Raw genomic sequence first — 16,713 nt, 5'->3', positions numbered from 1 at the left:
CCACCATTTGGGATGATAAACGATTATTGCAGCGGCCAATTTAGCCAACAAACAAAAACAGATACTTTGTTCCTGTTATTATATATCCATCACTTTTACGATCCTCCTCTGCTGCTGCTGACAAACTCCAGTTTCGCTTTGCAGCACATTAGTTTCCTTTAATCAATTTTCCTTGTCTCTAGTCTGCAGTTTTTGCCTTAAAGAGATTGTGTTGTAGCGCTTGTATTAATACATATCCTCCTTTACCACGCCAGGCAGAGAAGACAGATGCAAAAGAGATTGGGGGCTCTGTGTTACTGAGGGCGCATTAATCCTTCACCTCCTCAACACAAACTTGCATCATCTTGCATCATTATTGGGTTTTTATGCTTGTTGCTCTTGATTTTATTGGTACTCTTATTTATATCTTCACCTTTTCTTTTTTTATAGCGGCCTACTGCAGCCCTCCGAACAACCCTGTGAATGGCACAGTGCACAGTCTGACCGGCACTAAGCTGGGCAGCACACTTCGCTTCAACTGTGACCAAGGCTTCCGCCTTATTGGTCAGAGCAGTTCCACATGCACCCGGACTGCACAGGGGACCTACCAGTGGAATGCACCAGTGCCCCTTTGCCAAGGTAAGGTTGCAATCATAGTAGCAGATCATGAGGGAGGCAGAGAGGGTTGGAAGTTGTGAAGAAAAACATAGACACAGAAAGTTTTCTTAAAGGAATATTTCACTCCATAAATGATCATTTGCATATCAGTTTCTCACCCAGTGTGACATTGAATTTGTGAATTTTTTTTTTTTTTCTGGAATGCCTTCACAATGAATGTAGGATCCAAAAAAGGAGAAAATACTTGAGTTGTAGGGGTTCATGCTTGGCATCATCAAAACTACGTATATCAAAACATCTGTTAAAAAACTATCACAAAACGTGTGCATTATAATCCAGGTCTCCTTTATTCAGTTGTATGTTCAGTACTTCCCAAACAGACAGCCCTTTCCAATGGGGAACTGAGAGTGAAACTTATCTATGCTCTCTTCAAAGCCAGATTCCGTCGATTAAAACAGTAATTTTGCCTCACTGAACTGAGGCGGCTGGTCTACCACTACCTAGATGTCTAATTTGTTTGTGTTATTGTGTGACTTTGGTGATCCAAACTAACCTTTCAAAACACCAAAGTAATACAATAAACCAGCAGCTCCTGTGTTCAGTAAGGTTCAATTTTGTTTTTTACCAGTAGGGTTTGGCTTTAAAAAGAGTTCCCCTTCAAAAAGCCACTTTTGGGAAGTACTAAACATACAAGTACTTGGATTATATTGCACATGTTCTGTAAGAGTTTTGAAATGGATGTATTCATGTAGCTTTGTTGTTGTTAAACATGGCCCCTAACACTCAAATTCATCAAGAATTTTCTCCATTTATGAAGTCTTTGTTCACCTGAGGCATGTGAGAAAAAATAAGTTTTCTTCCCAAATACAATGTTATACAGGGTGAGTAATTGATGCACAAATGGTCATTTGGGGGTTAGGTGCTCCTTTGATTTAGGTGAGTTTGGCAGGACAGTTTCACATGGCTAATGCTGCTCAGCTTGTCAAGAATTTTCCTTAAGTCACATTTTGTTGATATCATTGTGACTGAGCTCATTTGGCATTTAGTTGCACATCTTAAAAGGGATGAAATGAACCTTGAAAACAAGAGTTTAACATTCATGCCAAACTAAGCTAAAAAAACATGTCTGTAGCAAAATGGATTTTGTAAGTTCAGTCATTCTGATTTAAGTTGATTGAAAAAACGATCACTGAATCCATTTGCTTTGGATCAAAGTATGATTTCAGCTGACAGTGTGCCATCACCAACAGCCCCTCAGCCTTAGGCATGCTTCAAGGAAGCTCACTTCACCATTCCTCAGAATCACTTTGAAGATAACATTGCATCAGATTAATGATATTTGGTTTACCTGAGCTGAATTGTTTGATATGTCAGTCTTATGGATTATAGTCACAGTTATCTGCTTGTCACAGCTCTCACTTTTTTCAGTGATTGAAAGAACAATAGCATTTAGGTTCTTTCAACTGAGACTGACACAAGAAATTAGCAAAGTTAAAAGTATATATAAAATCATAGCTATTAAGGCAAGATGTATCCACTTTAACATACAACTTGTACAAAATGTTATTTTAGATTTTACAACACTGTGATGCTGTTGCGCCATTCATTGATTTACATATTAAGTGAGTTCTCCATTGGTTTGGGTTCAGATATTCTGTTATATTCCATCACAAACGCTTAAATCTGAAAGATCTTCTTCCAGAGTCTAATTTTCAACCAGAGTTATTGAAGCTATACTTGATAACTTGTATAAAAATAACTATAGTCGTAACTGCTGAAACTGTCACAACATCTACAAAGTATTAAATGAGACAGATAGTCGGAAAAAATCACATTATTTCTCCTGCTGCCTTTGATGGCATTTACTCGAATCAGCCACGGTGCACCAAAAACAGCTGGTCAGAGCTAAGGAGTCTGTAGTGCAGCTGTCAATCATGTCTGTCACACAGCGCTGATTAAATATGAATCAACATTCTGTCACTCCATTGCACATTTCTTGCTTCAAGAAACATTTTAGTGCATTCTTTAGATGTAAAATAAGAAAGTTTTGACTGAGCCACCATGTTGGAAATGGCTGAGCCGAAACAGTGCTCTGCCCACCACCCCGAGTAAACGTTCTCTTTTTATAACTAAACAGTACACTGAAATATGATTATGAAAACATTTGAGGTGAGAAATGTTCAGTGCAGTAACAGAATCTTGATTCATATTCGATCCGTGCTGCCTAGTTTGACAGTTTTGCCGCAGTTCCTGAGCAGTGAATGACATGATTGACAGGTGCGTTAAACACTCCTTGGCTCTGATCGATCGCTTGTTTCGTTCACATGAGGTAAGGCGATTAGAAGCAATTCGAGGGACCAGAATAATATATTTTTCACAGATCCTCTGTCTCACGTATAAATATGTGTATATAGTAACAGTTTCAGCAACTATGACAAAAAGTTAGCAATTTGATTTAATAATACCAGCTGAAGCAAAAACTGAGAGCAGCAGGGCAGCCATTCAGTGCCTGGTCAAGTCTGCCTCAGGTGTAATCTCTACCTGAATTGCATGTGCTCCCTCTAGACTTGATTGTTTACAATTGTGCAGATGGCTGCCTGAGCTAATGTTTACTGCACATCAATGATGACTCTGAGACTGTGTTTGCAGAGGAAGCCTATTGTGAGCTGACACTCTGCATACAAAATTGGTATTTAAATACACTCCACTACCTTTGCTTTCAGTCTACCAAACACATTTTTTATGTTTTTTCTTCCCTCTACATTCCTCGTTATCCTCTAGTCATGTCCTGTGGAATGCCAGTGCCTCCGGTCAATGGCAGTATTGTAGGCCAGGACTTCTCTTTAGGAGCCAGGGCCACATACCAGTGTAATTCAGGATTTCGTCTCGCCGGGCCTGTCACCACATCTGTGATCTGTCAGGAATCTGGGAGATGGAGTCCCATTGAGGCCCCGCCCAGATGTATTCGTGAGTACATCTCTTGCTTTCACTTTATTTAGTTGCAGTATTACCACCAGAAGTCTTAAACCTTGACATATTTAAAGTTTTAAAACCTACACCGAGTTCCAAACATTTTCTGCAGGTTTGAGATTAAAACCCATTTGTCATTTGTCGGCACCAAACATAAACAGCTATTTGAGTTAATGACATTTGTTTATCCTCTGACCTTCCAGCGGTAACCTGCCCTGATATCGGCCACTCAGCTGTGGAACATGGGAGATGGAGGCTGATCTATGGTACCCAAAACCAATATGATGCTATAATGATGCTCATATGCGACCCAGGGTATTACTACAGGGGTCAAAGGGTTATTCGCTGCCAGGCCAACAGCACCTGGAACTACCCAGATCCACGGCCAGTCTGCGACAGTAAGTGTAACTTGCACATAATGATCTAATTTCCAACAGTTTCAAGAGTTAATGCCCTCATTTGCACTAAGAAATAGAGAAAAACCTTTGCCAGGAAAAAAGTAATTTGACAAGGATGAAAAATAATTGCATCCAAATGTATGGTATTCCACTGTGACATTACGAAAAAGAACATAACTAAACAGTCACAAATCTTCTAACCAAAACAAAATGAATGAAAGCCAACAAAACCATTTTCCACACAAAACAAATTAGTGTTGTTGATTATTTTTGTCCGTATGGGATTGTAACACATGATATTGTTTTCTCATTTCAGTCATCTCCTGCGGGGACCTTGGGACACCACCAAATGGTAACAAGATTGGAACACTGACTGTTTATGGAGCCACTGCCATTTTCTCCTGCAACACAGGATATACATTGGTGGGTTCTCGGGTACGAGAGTGTATGTCTAATGGGCTTTGGAGTGGAACACAGGTCCAGTGTCTAGGTGAGATCTTCAGCACCCATAAATGATTATAACATCAAAAAGTCTGTTTAGTTTGCTTCAGAAGTTAACACCAGCGTCTGACCTTGACCTTGACTTTTCTTCTTCATTCATCAATAGCTGGCCATTGTGGCACCCCGGAGCCCATTGTGAACGGACAGATCATTGGGGAGAATTATAACTATCGAGGCAGCGTTGTGTACCAGTGTAACCCAGGATTTCGTCTCATTGGGGTGTCGGTGCGAATCTGTGAACAGGATCACCGGTGGTCAGGACGTACTCCTGTCTGTGTCCGTAAGTGCCAGCAGTTGGTTATTAGTAAAACAGTGTATGTGTATGGTACAGTGTATAGTTTGACTTCTCACCTGCTTAGATGAACAGATTTGGGCTTTAGACTAACAAGTTAGGCTGGTAATAAAGAAAAAACAAAGGTATCGAGACATTTGACTGGTGACTTTTTAAAATGAATTTGTTAGACTAAAAAAGTAAAGATCTATCATCAACAGTTCAGCTTTTACTTTTTGTCTGTTCTAATGCAAATGTCACCATGTACCTTATCCCCTTGTGAAATGTCAGGCAGGTATGGGGGTGTAAAAAAAGAAATACCTTCCGAGACTATTGCTGATCGATGATTTGTAATCACTGCAGACATCTATTACCTAGGGATGCTCTTATCAGGCTGATACCAATCGCTAATTTAGTGTGATTGGAACTGAGGCATCTGGTACTGATCACCCATTAACTCCTGTTATTGAACAGTTTTACAGAAAGTTTCTGCTTAAATTACACTCTTAACTCCACCTGTGTCTCATGCCTAAGTTTTACCATGACATTTCTAAAGATGGGGTAATTATTCCAAAATAAACACTGTATTTCTCTGTGAAACAAATTACCATCCAAGAATGTTTTAAGCAAAAAGAATTTGGATCTTTACACACCGTCTACATTCAGTGCTGTGTCTGTACAGCATTGTTGTTGTTATTGCAACAATACCTTTTTAAATCCAGCCCTTCTTTATTCAGGTGTTTGATATTAAACCTTTAGATTTAATTGAACTTCTTTGCAAATGTATAACCATGATTTTCTTTCTCCTTTTTTTTTTTAGCCATCACATGTGGTCACCCTGGTAACCCCACCTTTGGTATGACCCAAGGAACCCAGTTCAACTTAAATGATGCCGTGCGCTTTGTCTGCAATATTGGATATGTTCTGCAGGGGGCTGTGAAATCTTCCTGCCAGGCCAATGGGCAGTGGAGCCACACCCTCCCCAGGTGTAAAAGTAAGTGTCAAGTAGATGCACAAGCTAATCTGTTGGTCCAGAGGGATAATGCATGTGTGATTTTTGGAGAACCTCATGCCTACAAATGAATGATGAATGCAAAGAGTCAGCACAGACTGAATGTATGTGCCTGATTGTTTGTACCTTTTGATGCAGAAGGCAGTTAGACATAAATCATCGCTGAAATGCATTTATGATCACAGCACAGTGACATGTTGCTATACACAGGGTTCCCATGGCCATGGAAAAGCTGGACAATTCATGGAATTTCACAGTCACATTTCCCAGGCTTAGAAAAGTCATAGAATTAGTAAAAATCATTGAAAGTTTTGGAAAGTTCGTGGAATTTTGTTGTGTGCAATGAAATTGTTACAGTAATCTTCTGCAGATAACCTTCCACATAATGTAAACTAATGGCGAATGACGTAACGTAGCTCTATGTGTCGATCCATGAGGTTTTGTTTATCATCAAGTACATTTCTCAGTTTTCTTCCTGTGTTCCGTCTCTCCCTTCATGTATGCCAGCTAGCTCAAATTTAGTCTGAAAAGAGTTTAAATCTGATATGTTTGAAAAATGCAAGAAATATCATTCCTTAAAAAGTCATAGAAAAGTTTGAAATTTTGTCTGTAAAAATCTGCGGAAACCTTTTTATATACATTTTTAAGCATCACACGTGTTATGACACACATCACACACATTGCTAATGCACAGTGATGACACTGTCAAAAAATGTGCTCCTTTCCACGTGCTTCCCCTGTAGAGGTATGTTTTTTTTCTGTTCTCATCCATTTGCGTAAGTATGTATTAAATTACCTTCTGTATTGTACAAGGTCATATCTTCTGCCACCACAGATGACCCCAATCATAGAGAGAGCGGAGATGAAGCGCTGAGACACCCGGAGGGAGAAAGAGTTTTAAATGACGCATATTAGGGGAAATTGAAATGAAAAACCAAAGAGAACCCTGGATTATTTAATTACCACGGTCTCAACCACTTGGTCCGTGGAGGTTCCGGATAATATTTACATTTGATGTTATTTCCTCTTACCCTAGCTACCTCTGTTCCACCCTAAGGCTCACCTGTGTGTCAGGGAAACAAACCTAGTTAATAACCAGGCAGAGGCAGCCAAAAACAATCACAGGATCCTTGAGCTTGTGTGAAAGACAGCAGCCTTTGGAGACCAGCATCCTGGCTTTTTGCTCAGAATAAGAAGTACCCTGCTCTGCTTTGAAGTGAGGCAAGGACTTTTAATTTGGCAGTGTTTTCGCGACAAGCAATGTATCTCGGCACCCACGTCTGTCTCTTAGTCCCCACTAACTGAGGGCTTTGTGACAGGCACAGAAAGAGGCCGCTCGCAAGGTCGGGCCCTGTATGTGACAAGGCGGTGACAGAATCAGTGACGGATTGACTTATGAGTTTGTTTTAAATGAGGAGAGAGGGGATTTTTTTTAGACGTTTATGAAGGGATGAGGAGGCTGCGAGTCCCACAGGAATCCTTCAGTTGTTAAAAAAAGATAGGAGTACATTTGACTGCTGCATGCATAAGCAGGCAAGATTTTTCTGCCAGACGTACGTCTTAAATCGCTCCGCTCTAGTAGTGGCATCATATTAGCATTGGCCTTGTTTCCATGCAGATGCTGACTCTGAGATGCATTTTGTGTGAGACTGTGTGTGTGGGTGAGTATGGGCATCTGTTTTGATAGCACATTATCCCCACTGTTGATGTGGAGACATAAGTACCTCAGAGGTCTTTTTGTCAATCAGATTTATCACCTTAATTACAGCATTCTAGACATTTGGTGAGGCACGCTCTCCTGTCTGTCGTGTACTTCCTCCTCTAAGTGGAAAACTATACGTGCTGGGATGACATCCACTTTGTCCATCTCACCTTAGCTAAGCCGAACCATCTGCATTTTTAAGCCTCCTTGCCGGCGCATTATGTTTTCGGGTTGTCCATCTGTCTGTCGGGAACATTCTTGTGAATGCCATATCTCAAGAATGCCCAGAGGGAATTTCTTCAATTTTGACACAGAAATTAACTTTGACTCAACAATTTACTGACTTGATTTTGGTCACCAAAGGTGAAGGTCACGGTGACCTTGTCAGTCTCATTCTTGTGAACACAATATCTCAAGAACACCTTTAGGGATTTTCTTCAAATTTGGCTCAAATGTTCAGTTGACTCAAAGATGAACCAATTACATTTTGGTGGTCAGTGGTTAAGGTCATGGTGACCTGGTGTTTGTCTCATTCTTGTTAACATGATAACTCAAGAACACCTTGAGGAAATTTGATGTAAGCATTCAAGTAGACTGAACGTTGAGCTGGTAAGAATAAGGCATTCAAAGGTCATGTTCACTGTGACTTTGAATCCATCTCATTTTCGTGAACGCAGTATCTTAAGATAGCACTGAGGGAGTTTCCTCAAATTTGGCACAAATGTCCAAATGAATGAACTGATTAGAATCTGCTGGTTGAAGATCAAGGTCATGGTGACCTTATAAAAAATGTTTTTAGCCATAACTCAAGAACCTTGGGTGCCCACCTTGAAACTGTGCTAATTGTAAAGGTCTTCCGTGCTGCCCACGGGGAAGATGTGTTTGGAGCATTCATGTTTTGTAAACTGTTAAGTGCTACTTGACTGGAGCGCAGAGGCATACAACGGTGTGGCGTTAACTAGTTTCAGATGGAGATTTGTTGTGGATAAATACAGCAGGCAGGAAAAAAAAGGTAAGGGTGGGTTAGAAGTCAATCAAACAAAGGTAATGATTTCCACAGTCCGGATTTTAACTACGAGAGTCTTTAGGCTCCATCAATAATGCAGGGAGAAGGAGAGCACCGCCGGCCCAGCCAGTCTGCCATCCCTCTGTAATCACCACCAATTTGAGTCACAGCAACAAAGCCACAACAACACCTTCTTTGGATGATTCGTGTGTGTTTATTTGTCTTTCAGGGATAAAAGGCAAGAGACACAGGACAAAAAAAAAACCCTCTCTGACACACCACTTACAGGGCCGTTACTTGGCGGCCATGAGGAGGATAGGGTGACTGGGGTCTCCACTTCTGAGTGGAACAGAGATGAATTACCTCAGCCCTTCTTCCCCTCTCACTTTTATTCTTCTTTTCCTTTCATCCTTTTACTTCCTCCCTGCCTGCCCACTGGGCCACACACAGAAATGCACCAGGAGGTCAGTCGTTTTAGATGACTGTTGGATCGCTTTTGAGCCCATGTTGCCTGGGCACATTTATTCAAAACTGAATTCCAAGCTTGGAAAGTCTCGTGCTGAAGCAGCTCCACTGCTTCAAATACACTTTGTAGTGTTATTATGCGGTAAGTTGTAAATGATGGCACCATGGGTCAGCACTCTACTGGAAGGAATACATTATAATAGGTATTTGGGGGGTGATTTAGCTGTGCTGGCCGGCTTGGGAGCATGAAAATGAGCAAGCTTTTAGGCACATTAGCATACAATGGGTTCATTTTGGCTGTGGCAAAGGCACGCTCACGGGGCAACACTAGCAAGGCAAACTGGGGCATAATGGTTGTGTGGATAGTGTTTTAGAAGCCATTAGAGTTTCTGGCATCATAGTACATACTTAGTTGTGGTTCACAGTGTAGACTAGACAGCAAGTGTTACTCACTGTGCTCTGACTTTGTTGAAGCCTTGTAAGGTTTTGGTTTGCGTCTTGTATCTGAGACTCTTCAAGATGGATGGGTGCGGGTAGCAGTCGTAGCCTGACATTCTGTCATGAATTTTAATATATTCTGCACCATCAGGGCCTCTTCCTGTCTCACTCTGTACAGCAGCCCCCCTCACTGTCCCTCGCTCCTCACTCATCCCTCATTCTCCCCTTCCCTAACTCTCTCCATCTGGTGCTAAACTGACATGGTGCCTCTTCTCCTGTGAGCTCCCCATCCATCACCATCTCTGCACCATGGCGGCCAGCAGGAGACTGGCTCTAATGAAGCAAATGTTTATTTCCGGAGCCTGCCTCCTACTTCATTTGGATTGGGGTGGATGGATAGATGCTGGATGGGTGGAAGTAGTAAATGAGGAAAGGCATGGACAAAGGAGTCAAAGCAAGAGCAAAAACTCTGCTTGTAAATTGGGCATGTTGCCTCTGTGTGACAGAATGTCATTTATTTATATCAAAATAAGTGGCGTATTATCACAATCAAAGGTCCCCACTTGTCATTCCTGACAGCAACATTTTACATATAATCATCAAAGAACAGTAAATCATAATGTCCGAGTCGAAAACCTTATTTAATTGAAACTAAATGCTTACACAAGATTGCCTTTTTTTTCTCTGGCTCCTTACACCTTCTCTGCATCCCTCTCTTCAGTTGTGAACTGCACAGAGCCGGGTCATGTAGAGAACAGCATCAGACAGGTACTGCCCAGCGGGCCTCATCGCTACAGCTTCCAGACCACCGTGTCGTACCGCTGTAACCCGGGCTACTACCTGCTGGGCACCAGCTCCATCTCCTGTCAGGGGGACGGTACCTGGGATCGCTCCCTGCCCAAGTGCCTGTGTGAGTACTTCAGGGGTTGGTTGTTAGTGGCGCTGCATGAGTTCCAATATTTTGTACAGTATATACTGAAGAAGAGGACACTAAAACTGTGATCTTGCCTGACAACACCTACCACTCCAACCTGAAAAAAAATCATCATTAAATAAAACAAAAAGCAAAAAAGTAATAAGAAACTGATTTCCATAAAGCAAAAGTCTTTTTTTCCTGCTGTTTTAGCCTTCATATTAAAATAAAATAGTGGTAAATGCCCATCAGTTTCTCTTAGCCGAAATCGAAGTCATCAAATAACTTATTTTGTCTAGCCAAGAGTTCATATCCAATAAATATAACCGTAATATTATAAACAAAGAATTCAAAGAGCTGGAAACAGCAGATGTTTTGCATTTTCCTTAAAGAGAGACAAAATTGATTAATTGATCACAACTGTTGAAAATTGTTTGTTTTTTTTAACTCTTTGAGCCCCTGCTCAATGAACGAACTAGCATTTCCATACCTACTGGGTTTACATCCATTCAGTGCAGGAAATCTTTGGCATTTGTAATCTAAACAGACTCCGTGTGATAAATTGACAAAGCAGTCTGATGGAACAAAGTCTCTTAATTGTCTGGAAAGTTTCTTTGATAAATTGGGGTCTGATTCTGTGAAATGTAGTGCTAACAAACACAAATTGAATGTCACCCAACATTATCACAATGAACGGTTTTACTTAAATAAGGCAATCTGTTCAGTATGTGGTGTATTTATCAGTTATTCACCATTAGGGTTGCTCCACTTCCTCATTGGCCTCTTCCTCTCATCTCTCTGCTCTGATTGGACAGTGGTGCTGTGTGACCGCCCCAGCATGCCTCCCTATGCCCAGATCTCCGGCGACCGTCGGACAGTAGGCTCAGTCATCCGCTACAGCTGCATCGGCCAGCGTACCATCATCGGCAACACGACGCGAATGTGCCAGCTGGACGGCCAGTGGAGCGGCTCGCCGCCACACTGCTCCGGTATGGAAAACTACACCCAGATTGACTGTCTGACAGTTTGGAAAGATAAAACTGAAAATTACACTGTTTTTTAAGCTTTCTAAGTTGTTTAAGATCTACTTGAATTAAAAGATGGGGACTAACACATTCAGGCTATAATATTTACATCTATCAGCTGGTGTAGAGCCTTTTCTTATTCTCTTTGTAACTCCCTGCTGTTAATAATTGATTAATTCCGATGTAATACCACCACTCAGCCACACCAATGCCCCTGTAATGCCAGGCTTACAAATAAAGAGTTTAGGTGGCAGCTGTTAGCAGGTAATGAGCAAAGTAGGTAGAGCAAAGATGGAGCTGCCTGTCTGCTCCATAGGCCTCAAGGGCAGAGAGAGTGTCCTCTATAAAACTGCTTTAATCTGCTCATATTAACTGAGGAACAGGGACGCCCACACCTCGGCAGGGTTATGAAGCACTATAAAGACATCAGCCTTCATACTCTCTGTCCCCCTACAGCGATTCGCCTCAGAGGTCCTCCTAGTATACTTAACACACATGAGAAAAGCCACGGGGGTGTCCACTCCACACATGCAAATGTGCATGGCATCAATACAAACACAATCACAAAGGTGTGACACAACATATGCAAACACAGACAGTGACAGAAACACAAACTGGCACACACAGCAGACCCACAAGCTGGCAATAAAATGGCATGCTGACAGTTTAATGTCACAATTCATGACATTCATATATTCCGGGGATTGCTAGTGTTCTCTCAACGGGCAATAAACACAACCTTTTTATAAAGATTTGCCCGACTTTCTTAGCGATGCACTATCGGAGTGATGTGCACCAGCACCTTGTAAAATGAGGAGCAAGAGCAGTACACAGCAGTTCTAAATGGTTTGTGATTTTTTTAAACGGAAGACGTGAAATTATGAAGCAAGTAGCAAAATGTATGTCGGGTCAGTGGAATGAAAAATGACATCCTGTTGCACATTTTCTGCATGTTGAACAAACAGATACAATGAAACGTAATGTGATGTGAGGGATGTGATGTCCTATCGGATGGCAGTCGGGGGGATGCAAGTGTCTGTGTTCCTTTTGTAATCCCATTACAAGAATAGTAATAATAACAATAATAATAATTATTATTATTATTGTTATCATCATTATTATTATTACTGTTGGTATTGTTGTTAAAATGTGGAGAGTACATTTCTAATGTGTCGCCACATTAGTGATAGTCTCATATTTTCAAAAATATGAGCTTTTTTCGCTATATTTGTCACATTTTGTTTGTTTTTATTTTAACTTTCCAGGTGATTCTGCTGGGCTGTGTGGAGATCCAGGCATTCCCGTGCACGGTATCCGTCTGGGGGAAGAGTTTACAGTGGGCAGCGTTGTACGCTTTAGCTGTGAGCCCGGCTTCATGCTGAAGGGTTCGCCAGAGAGAACTTGTCTAGCCAATGGAACGTGGCTCGGAACCCAACCTGAGTGTCATGGTACGTATACCTGTATTTACTGTTTCTTCTTCTCTGGCAAACATGGTCTGGTCAGGTCATGCTGCACAGAAATGTTTCTATCGGTGCACTAGGAAGGAGACTCAGACCATTTGTCAGACTCTGGTTTCAGGTGTATTTTCTGTGTTGGTGGCTGTGGGAACATGAGGTACTGAGATCAGTGGTTCTGACTTTGTGGTCCTTACGTAACCCAAGCGGGACCCATGTACGCATACTTGGTGGCAAGACAAGCACACTGACAGTGGGCGTTTAACGCTACAGAGCCTGTGTTATCATCAATCAAGTGATTTTTATAATCTCAAGGCTTTTGCCCCAAGAGAAGAAGTTTATGTTAGGGTCTGGTAAGGTGGGGGTAAGATAAGATCAATAGACTGATTGTGATGGCATCGGCCAATTTGTGGTGATGAGGGAGCTGAGCTCGAAGGTGAAGCTCTCAAATCGGAAGTCAGTGTAGGTTCCAGCTGTCAAGGCTTTTGCACATTGGGTCCATTGTTTTGCCCAGAATTGTCATGCATCTAAAAATTTATGCAACCTCTCATTGTTTCAATCACATTTGCACACTGACTCCAAAACATTCATCAGTCATTAAATATTTTTGGAACTGCTTTGATTTTCTTATAAAAGGGAAATGTGTCTTTACATTTTGTCTCGTATTGCAAATTTTCGCAACAAATAGAATAATAAAATGCATCAGACTTGGTGTGCAATGTTTCTTTGCATAATGTTTTGGTTTTTTTTTTCTGGGATGACGTATGAAAAAAACATATCTAAAAAACCGAACTCAGTGTGCAAAGGCCTTTTACGTGTGGCTGTGAGCTTTGGGTATTGGCCAAAAGGGTACAACCCTTTAGGGAGAGGGTAAACAGCTTGGATATCGGTGAAGAGTAGAACAGCTGCTCTTTTGCGTTGAAAACAGCCAGTTGAGGCTGTTCAGGAATCTGATCAGGATGCCTTCCCCTGTGCACCATGGAAATATTCTGGACACGTCCAACTGGAGACCTCGGAGCAGACCCAGAAGACTATGGAGGGATTACATATCCCATCTGGCCTGGGAACGCCTCGGGATTCCTTATGAGGAGCTGGAGGACATTGTCTGGGAAAGTCATGCTTGGGCTACTAATTACATTGCTAGCACTGCAACCTAAACCTGGATAACTGGTGGGAAATTAATGGATGAATGGTTTGACCGACTTTTGAGGAGCAGTGATGGATGAACACAATATTTGACCATCTAGTAACACAAAAAGAAGCCAGCTGTTAAGTTATGACTGTGCAGTAACTGAGGCTGATTTTCACTGAACTTCTAATGCACCGTGACAGTGATTAAGACATCTACATTTCAATTCAGTAACTTGTATTTCTAAGGATGTCTTTCCTTTAGTGTATCCTTTTTTAAAAAGTTCCTTTCGTCTTCCTTTCCTCACAAGTTTGCTTAATCACTCCCATAAATATATAATAATTCTAGATAACTAATAATTTCAGGGCTACTAGACACCCAAATAATTTTCCTCACTTGGAGTTCATTGGGGCTTCAGTAAAGGTTTTAGAATGTGGTTGCTTTTCTAAGTGACTGTTTATATTTCATCTTCTCTACATTTTGATGTCTTTTCAGAGCAAATCAACAAACCCTACCACTGAATTGCACATTTTAAGCCATAGAGTGTGACGCATACTGTAGTCAATGATTGTATAATTAGCTGCTGCCTTTGCAAATTGAATGAAAGGCTCATCGCAAATTTGCATGTGTTTTGTGCGTGTTTGCAAAAATGGGAAACAGTGATTGAGCAAGAGAGAATAGAGGACATAACAGCGAATGCTTTTCTCTATTGATTAAACACCATAAGGCTTTTATTTATTTATTTTTCTTTTTGCAACATCCAGTCTGCTGCTGACACCTAAAAAAGCAGATTCTCTGAAAATGTGTTTGCATCCGTCCGATCGATCTGGGTCTTACAGGCCCCACACTATCCATTATTATTGCAGAGAAAGGACAAAGACATTACAAACTGTGAAAAAACTAAAGAGTGCACTGCTTTTTCTACTGTCAAATATCTTGCATGCAGCAGCAAATAGAAAGAGTATAATAGAAAGACACCGTCTCATGATCACAAGAGATCAACTTGATCTAGATTATCATCAAATCAGTTACTATCAGTAGTGTGTAGAGTTTGTTTATTTTTGGATTATGTTTCCTGTCCATTTTCCTTTCATATCAACATCAACTTTATAAGTAGTAATATTGTGAGTTTTTTTAATTGGTATTTGTGTTTTAATCTGCAATTTTTTTATTGCATAAATAGCCAGCAGGGTGTGTCCAAGGATTTTTCCTTATCTTTCAGCAACACGAAAATAATTAGCATTCACAAAGTTGCAGATGAAGCTCTATCTGCACTTACATTGTTTTTAATTTTTTGCCCTTTTCTTACTCCCCATGAACACACAGCCCCTCTTCTTCCCTCATCGTTGCATACAGTGTTTTATTTCCAGAAGCTTCATCCTGTCTGCCAGACTGTTTTCACCTGTGCTCTTAACACCCCTTACACACACACACACACACCCCTCTCGGCACACCGGCACCTCCCTCGCCTCACTCAGTCTCATCCCCTCTTACTGTGTGTGGTATGCCCAGTAGCTGAGGTTGCCCACCTGTTCTCGGTTGGCACAGACTTCAAGGGCCAGGCCACATCTGGTCATTACGAAAGGGCGAAGCCCACAGGGCTCTGAGGGCCCGGGGCAAGCTGGAGACTGTAATGAACAGAACCATCGCTGGCGGCCGGACAGACACCAAGGGACTTTGTGAGCAAAGGATGCGTCCATCAAAGCAGAGTTACTTATGAAGTAGGACGCGGGGGAAGATGAGGATGGTGGTAGGGTGGGCGGATGAAGAGCAGAAGGAAAGGGCAAACAAACCAAGTGAGGAACTAATATCAAACACATCAAGGAGTATGAAGGGAACCAGCCCAGATTTTGTTTAATTTACAGGACAAGTCTTATTTAAATACATGTAAAGAACAGTGCAAAAGTCTTAATCAATGCGTTTTGAGAAACTTTACCTTCATATTTACCAGAAAAACGAAAGATTTCCATTTGTGGTTTAATGCCTTTTAGTGATCATTGATTAAGGTGTATGCATGACTTTTAACAATTTTATTTACTTCTACATTACTGGGTTTGAATACTTAATTTGACGTTTGGGCATTTGAGTTGGTAGCTGGAAATGTTAGAGGGATATTTAAACCTCAAATCAAAAGTAAATACATTTCCTCTTACCACTAGCGCTATTAATCAATCAGGCTTGTTTTGGAGTGAGTTGCCAGGTGTTGGAGATATTAGCCGTAGAGATGTCCATCTTCTCTCAAATAAAATGGAACTAGATGGCACTCAGGTTATGGTGCTCAAAGTGCCAAAAAATACATTTGAAAAATGCAACAGCAATGTCTATTCAGAAATCATGACAGTTACTCAAGATAATCCACAGACCTTGTTGTGAGCAGTTTCATGAAGGATTTCTTTTCTCTCTAACATAACTACACCCACCAACTTCATTTCAGCATACAAGGAAGCTTATATCTACTAATGGACGGGAGGCTTGTGACTGCATGAGATGTAAACATTAATGGTATCCTCCTCGGCTGAGCTGTAATGTAAGCTAGCTCAGTGGTGCTTGTTGAGCCAGCTGTTGATGCACGCTTCCTTCTGTGTGGGGATACAGATGGCAGGTGTAGTTCAGTTAAAATGAAATAATTACATGAAATGTAGCCTGCATTTATGTATTTTAGCTGGAGCACCAGAAGCCAATTGATTGGGTTTCATTATTTTCATTTATGTGGTCAATATCTCCTACACTTGCTACTTATCAGAATAATCTAGATTTATAAATAGCACTACAGTTAAGAGGGAAAAAGTGTATTTTTAACTTGGGATTGAACTGTCCTTTCAAATAGAGAGA

The 16,713-nt window shown here is 41.2% G+C and overlaps 1 protein-coding gene across 1 annotated transcript in view; it reads left to right on the top strand.

Annotated features, from left to right (window-relative positions):
* Nucleotides 1–16,713, top strand: part of csmd2 (CUB and Sushi multiple domains 2) — a 530,601-nt gene that overhangs the window by 488,250 nt on the left and 25,638 nt on the right. The window contains exons 54-62 of the mRNA XM_042506230.2: nt 430–618; nt 3,379–3,564; nt 3,771–3,965; nt 4,282–4,455; nt 4,573–4,746; nt 5,558–5,731; nt 10,082–10,270; nt 11,089–11,262; nt 12,564–12,746. Coding sequence (XP_042362164.1) covers nt 430–618; nt 3,379–3,564; nt 3,771–3,965; nt 4,282–4,455; nt 4,573–4,746; nt 5,558–5,731; nt 10,082–10,270; nt 11,089–11,262; nt 12,564–12,746 — 1,638 coding nt within the window. The remainder of the gene's footprint in view (nt 1–429; nt 619–3,378; nt 3,565–3,770; nt 3,966–4,281; nt 4,456–4,572; nt 4,747–5,557; nt 5,732–10,081; nt 10,271–11,088; nt 11,263–12,563; nt 12,747–16,713) is intronic.

Source organism: Plectropomus leopardus, chromosome 17, assembly GCF_026936395.1.
Source record: "Plectropomus leopardus strain MGB_pleo_1.0 chromosome 17, ASM2693639v1, whole genome shotgun sequence".
Taxonomy (NCBI): domain Eukaryota; kingdom Metazoa; phylum Chordata; class Actinopteri; order Perciformes; family Serranidae; genus Plectropomus; species Plectropomus leopardus.
The sequence above is the reverse complement of the archived record's forward strand: the minus strand, read 5'-3'. Positions and strand labels throughout refer to the sequence as shown.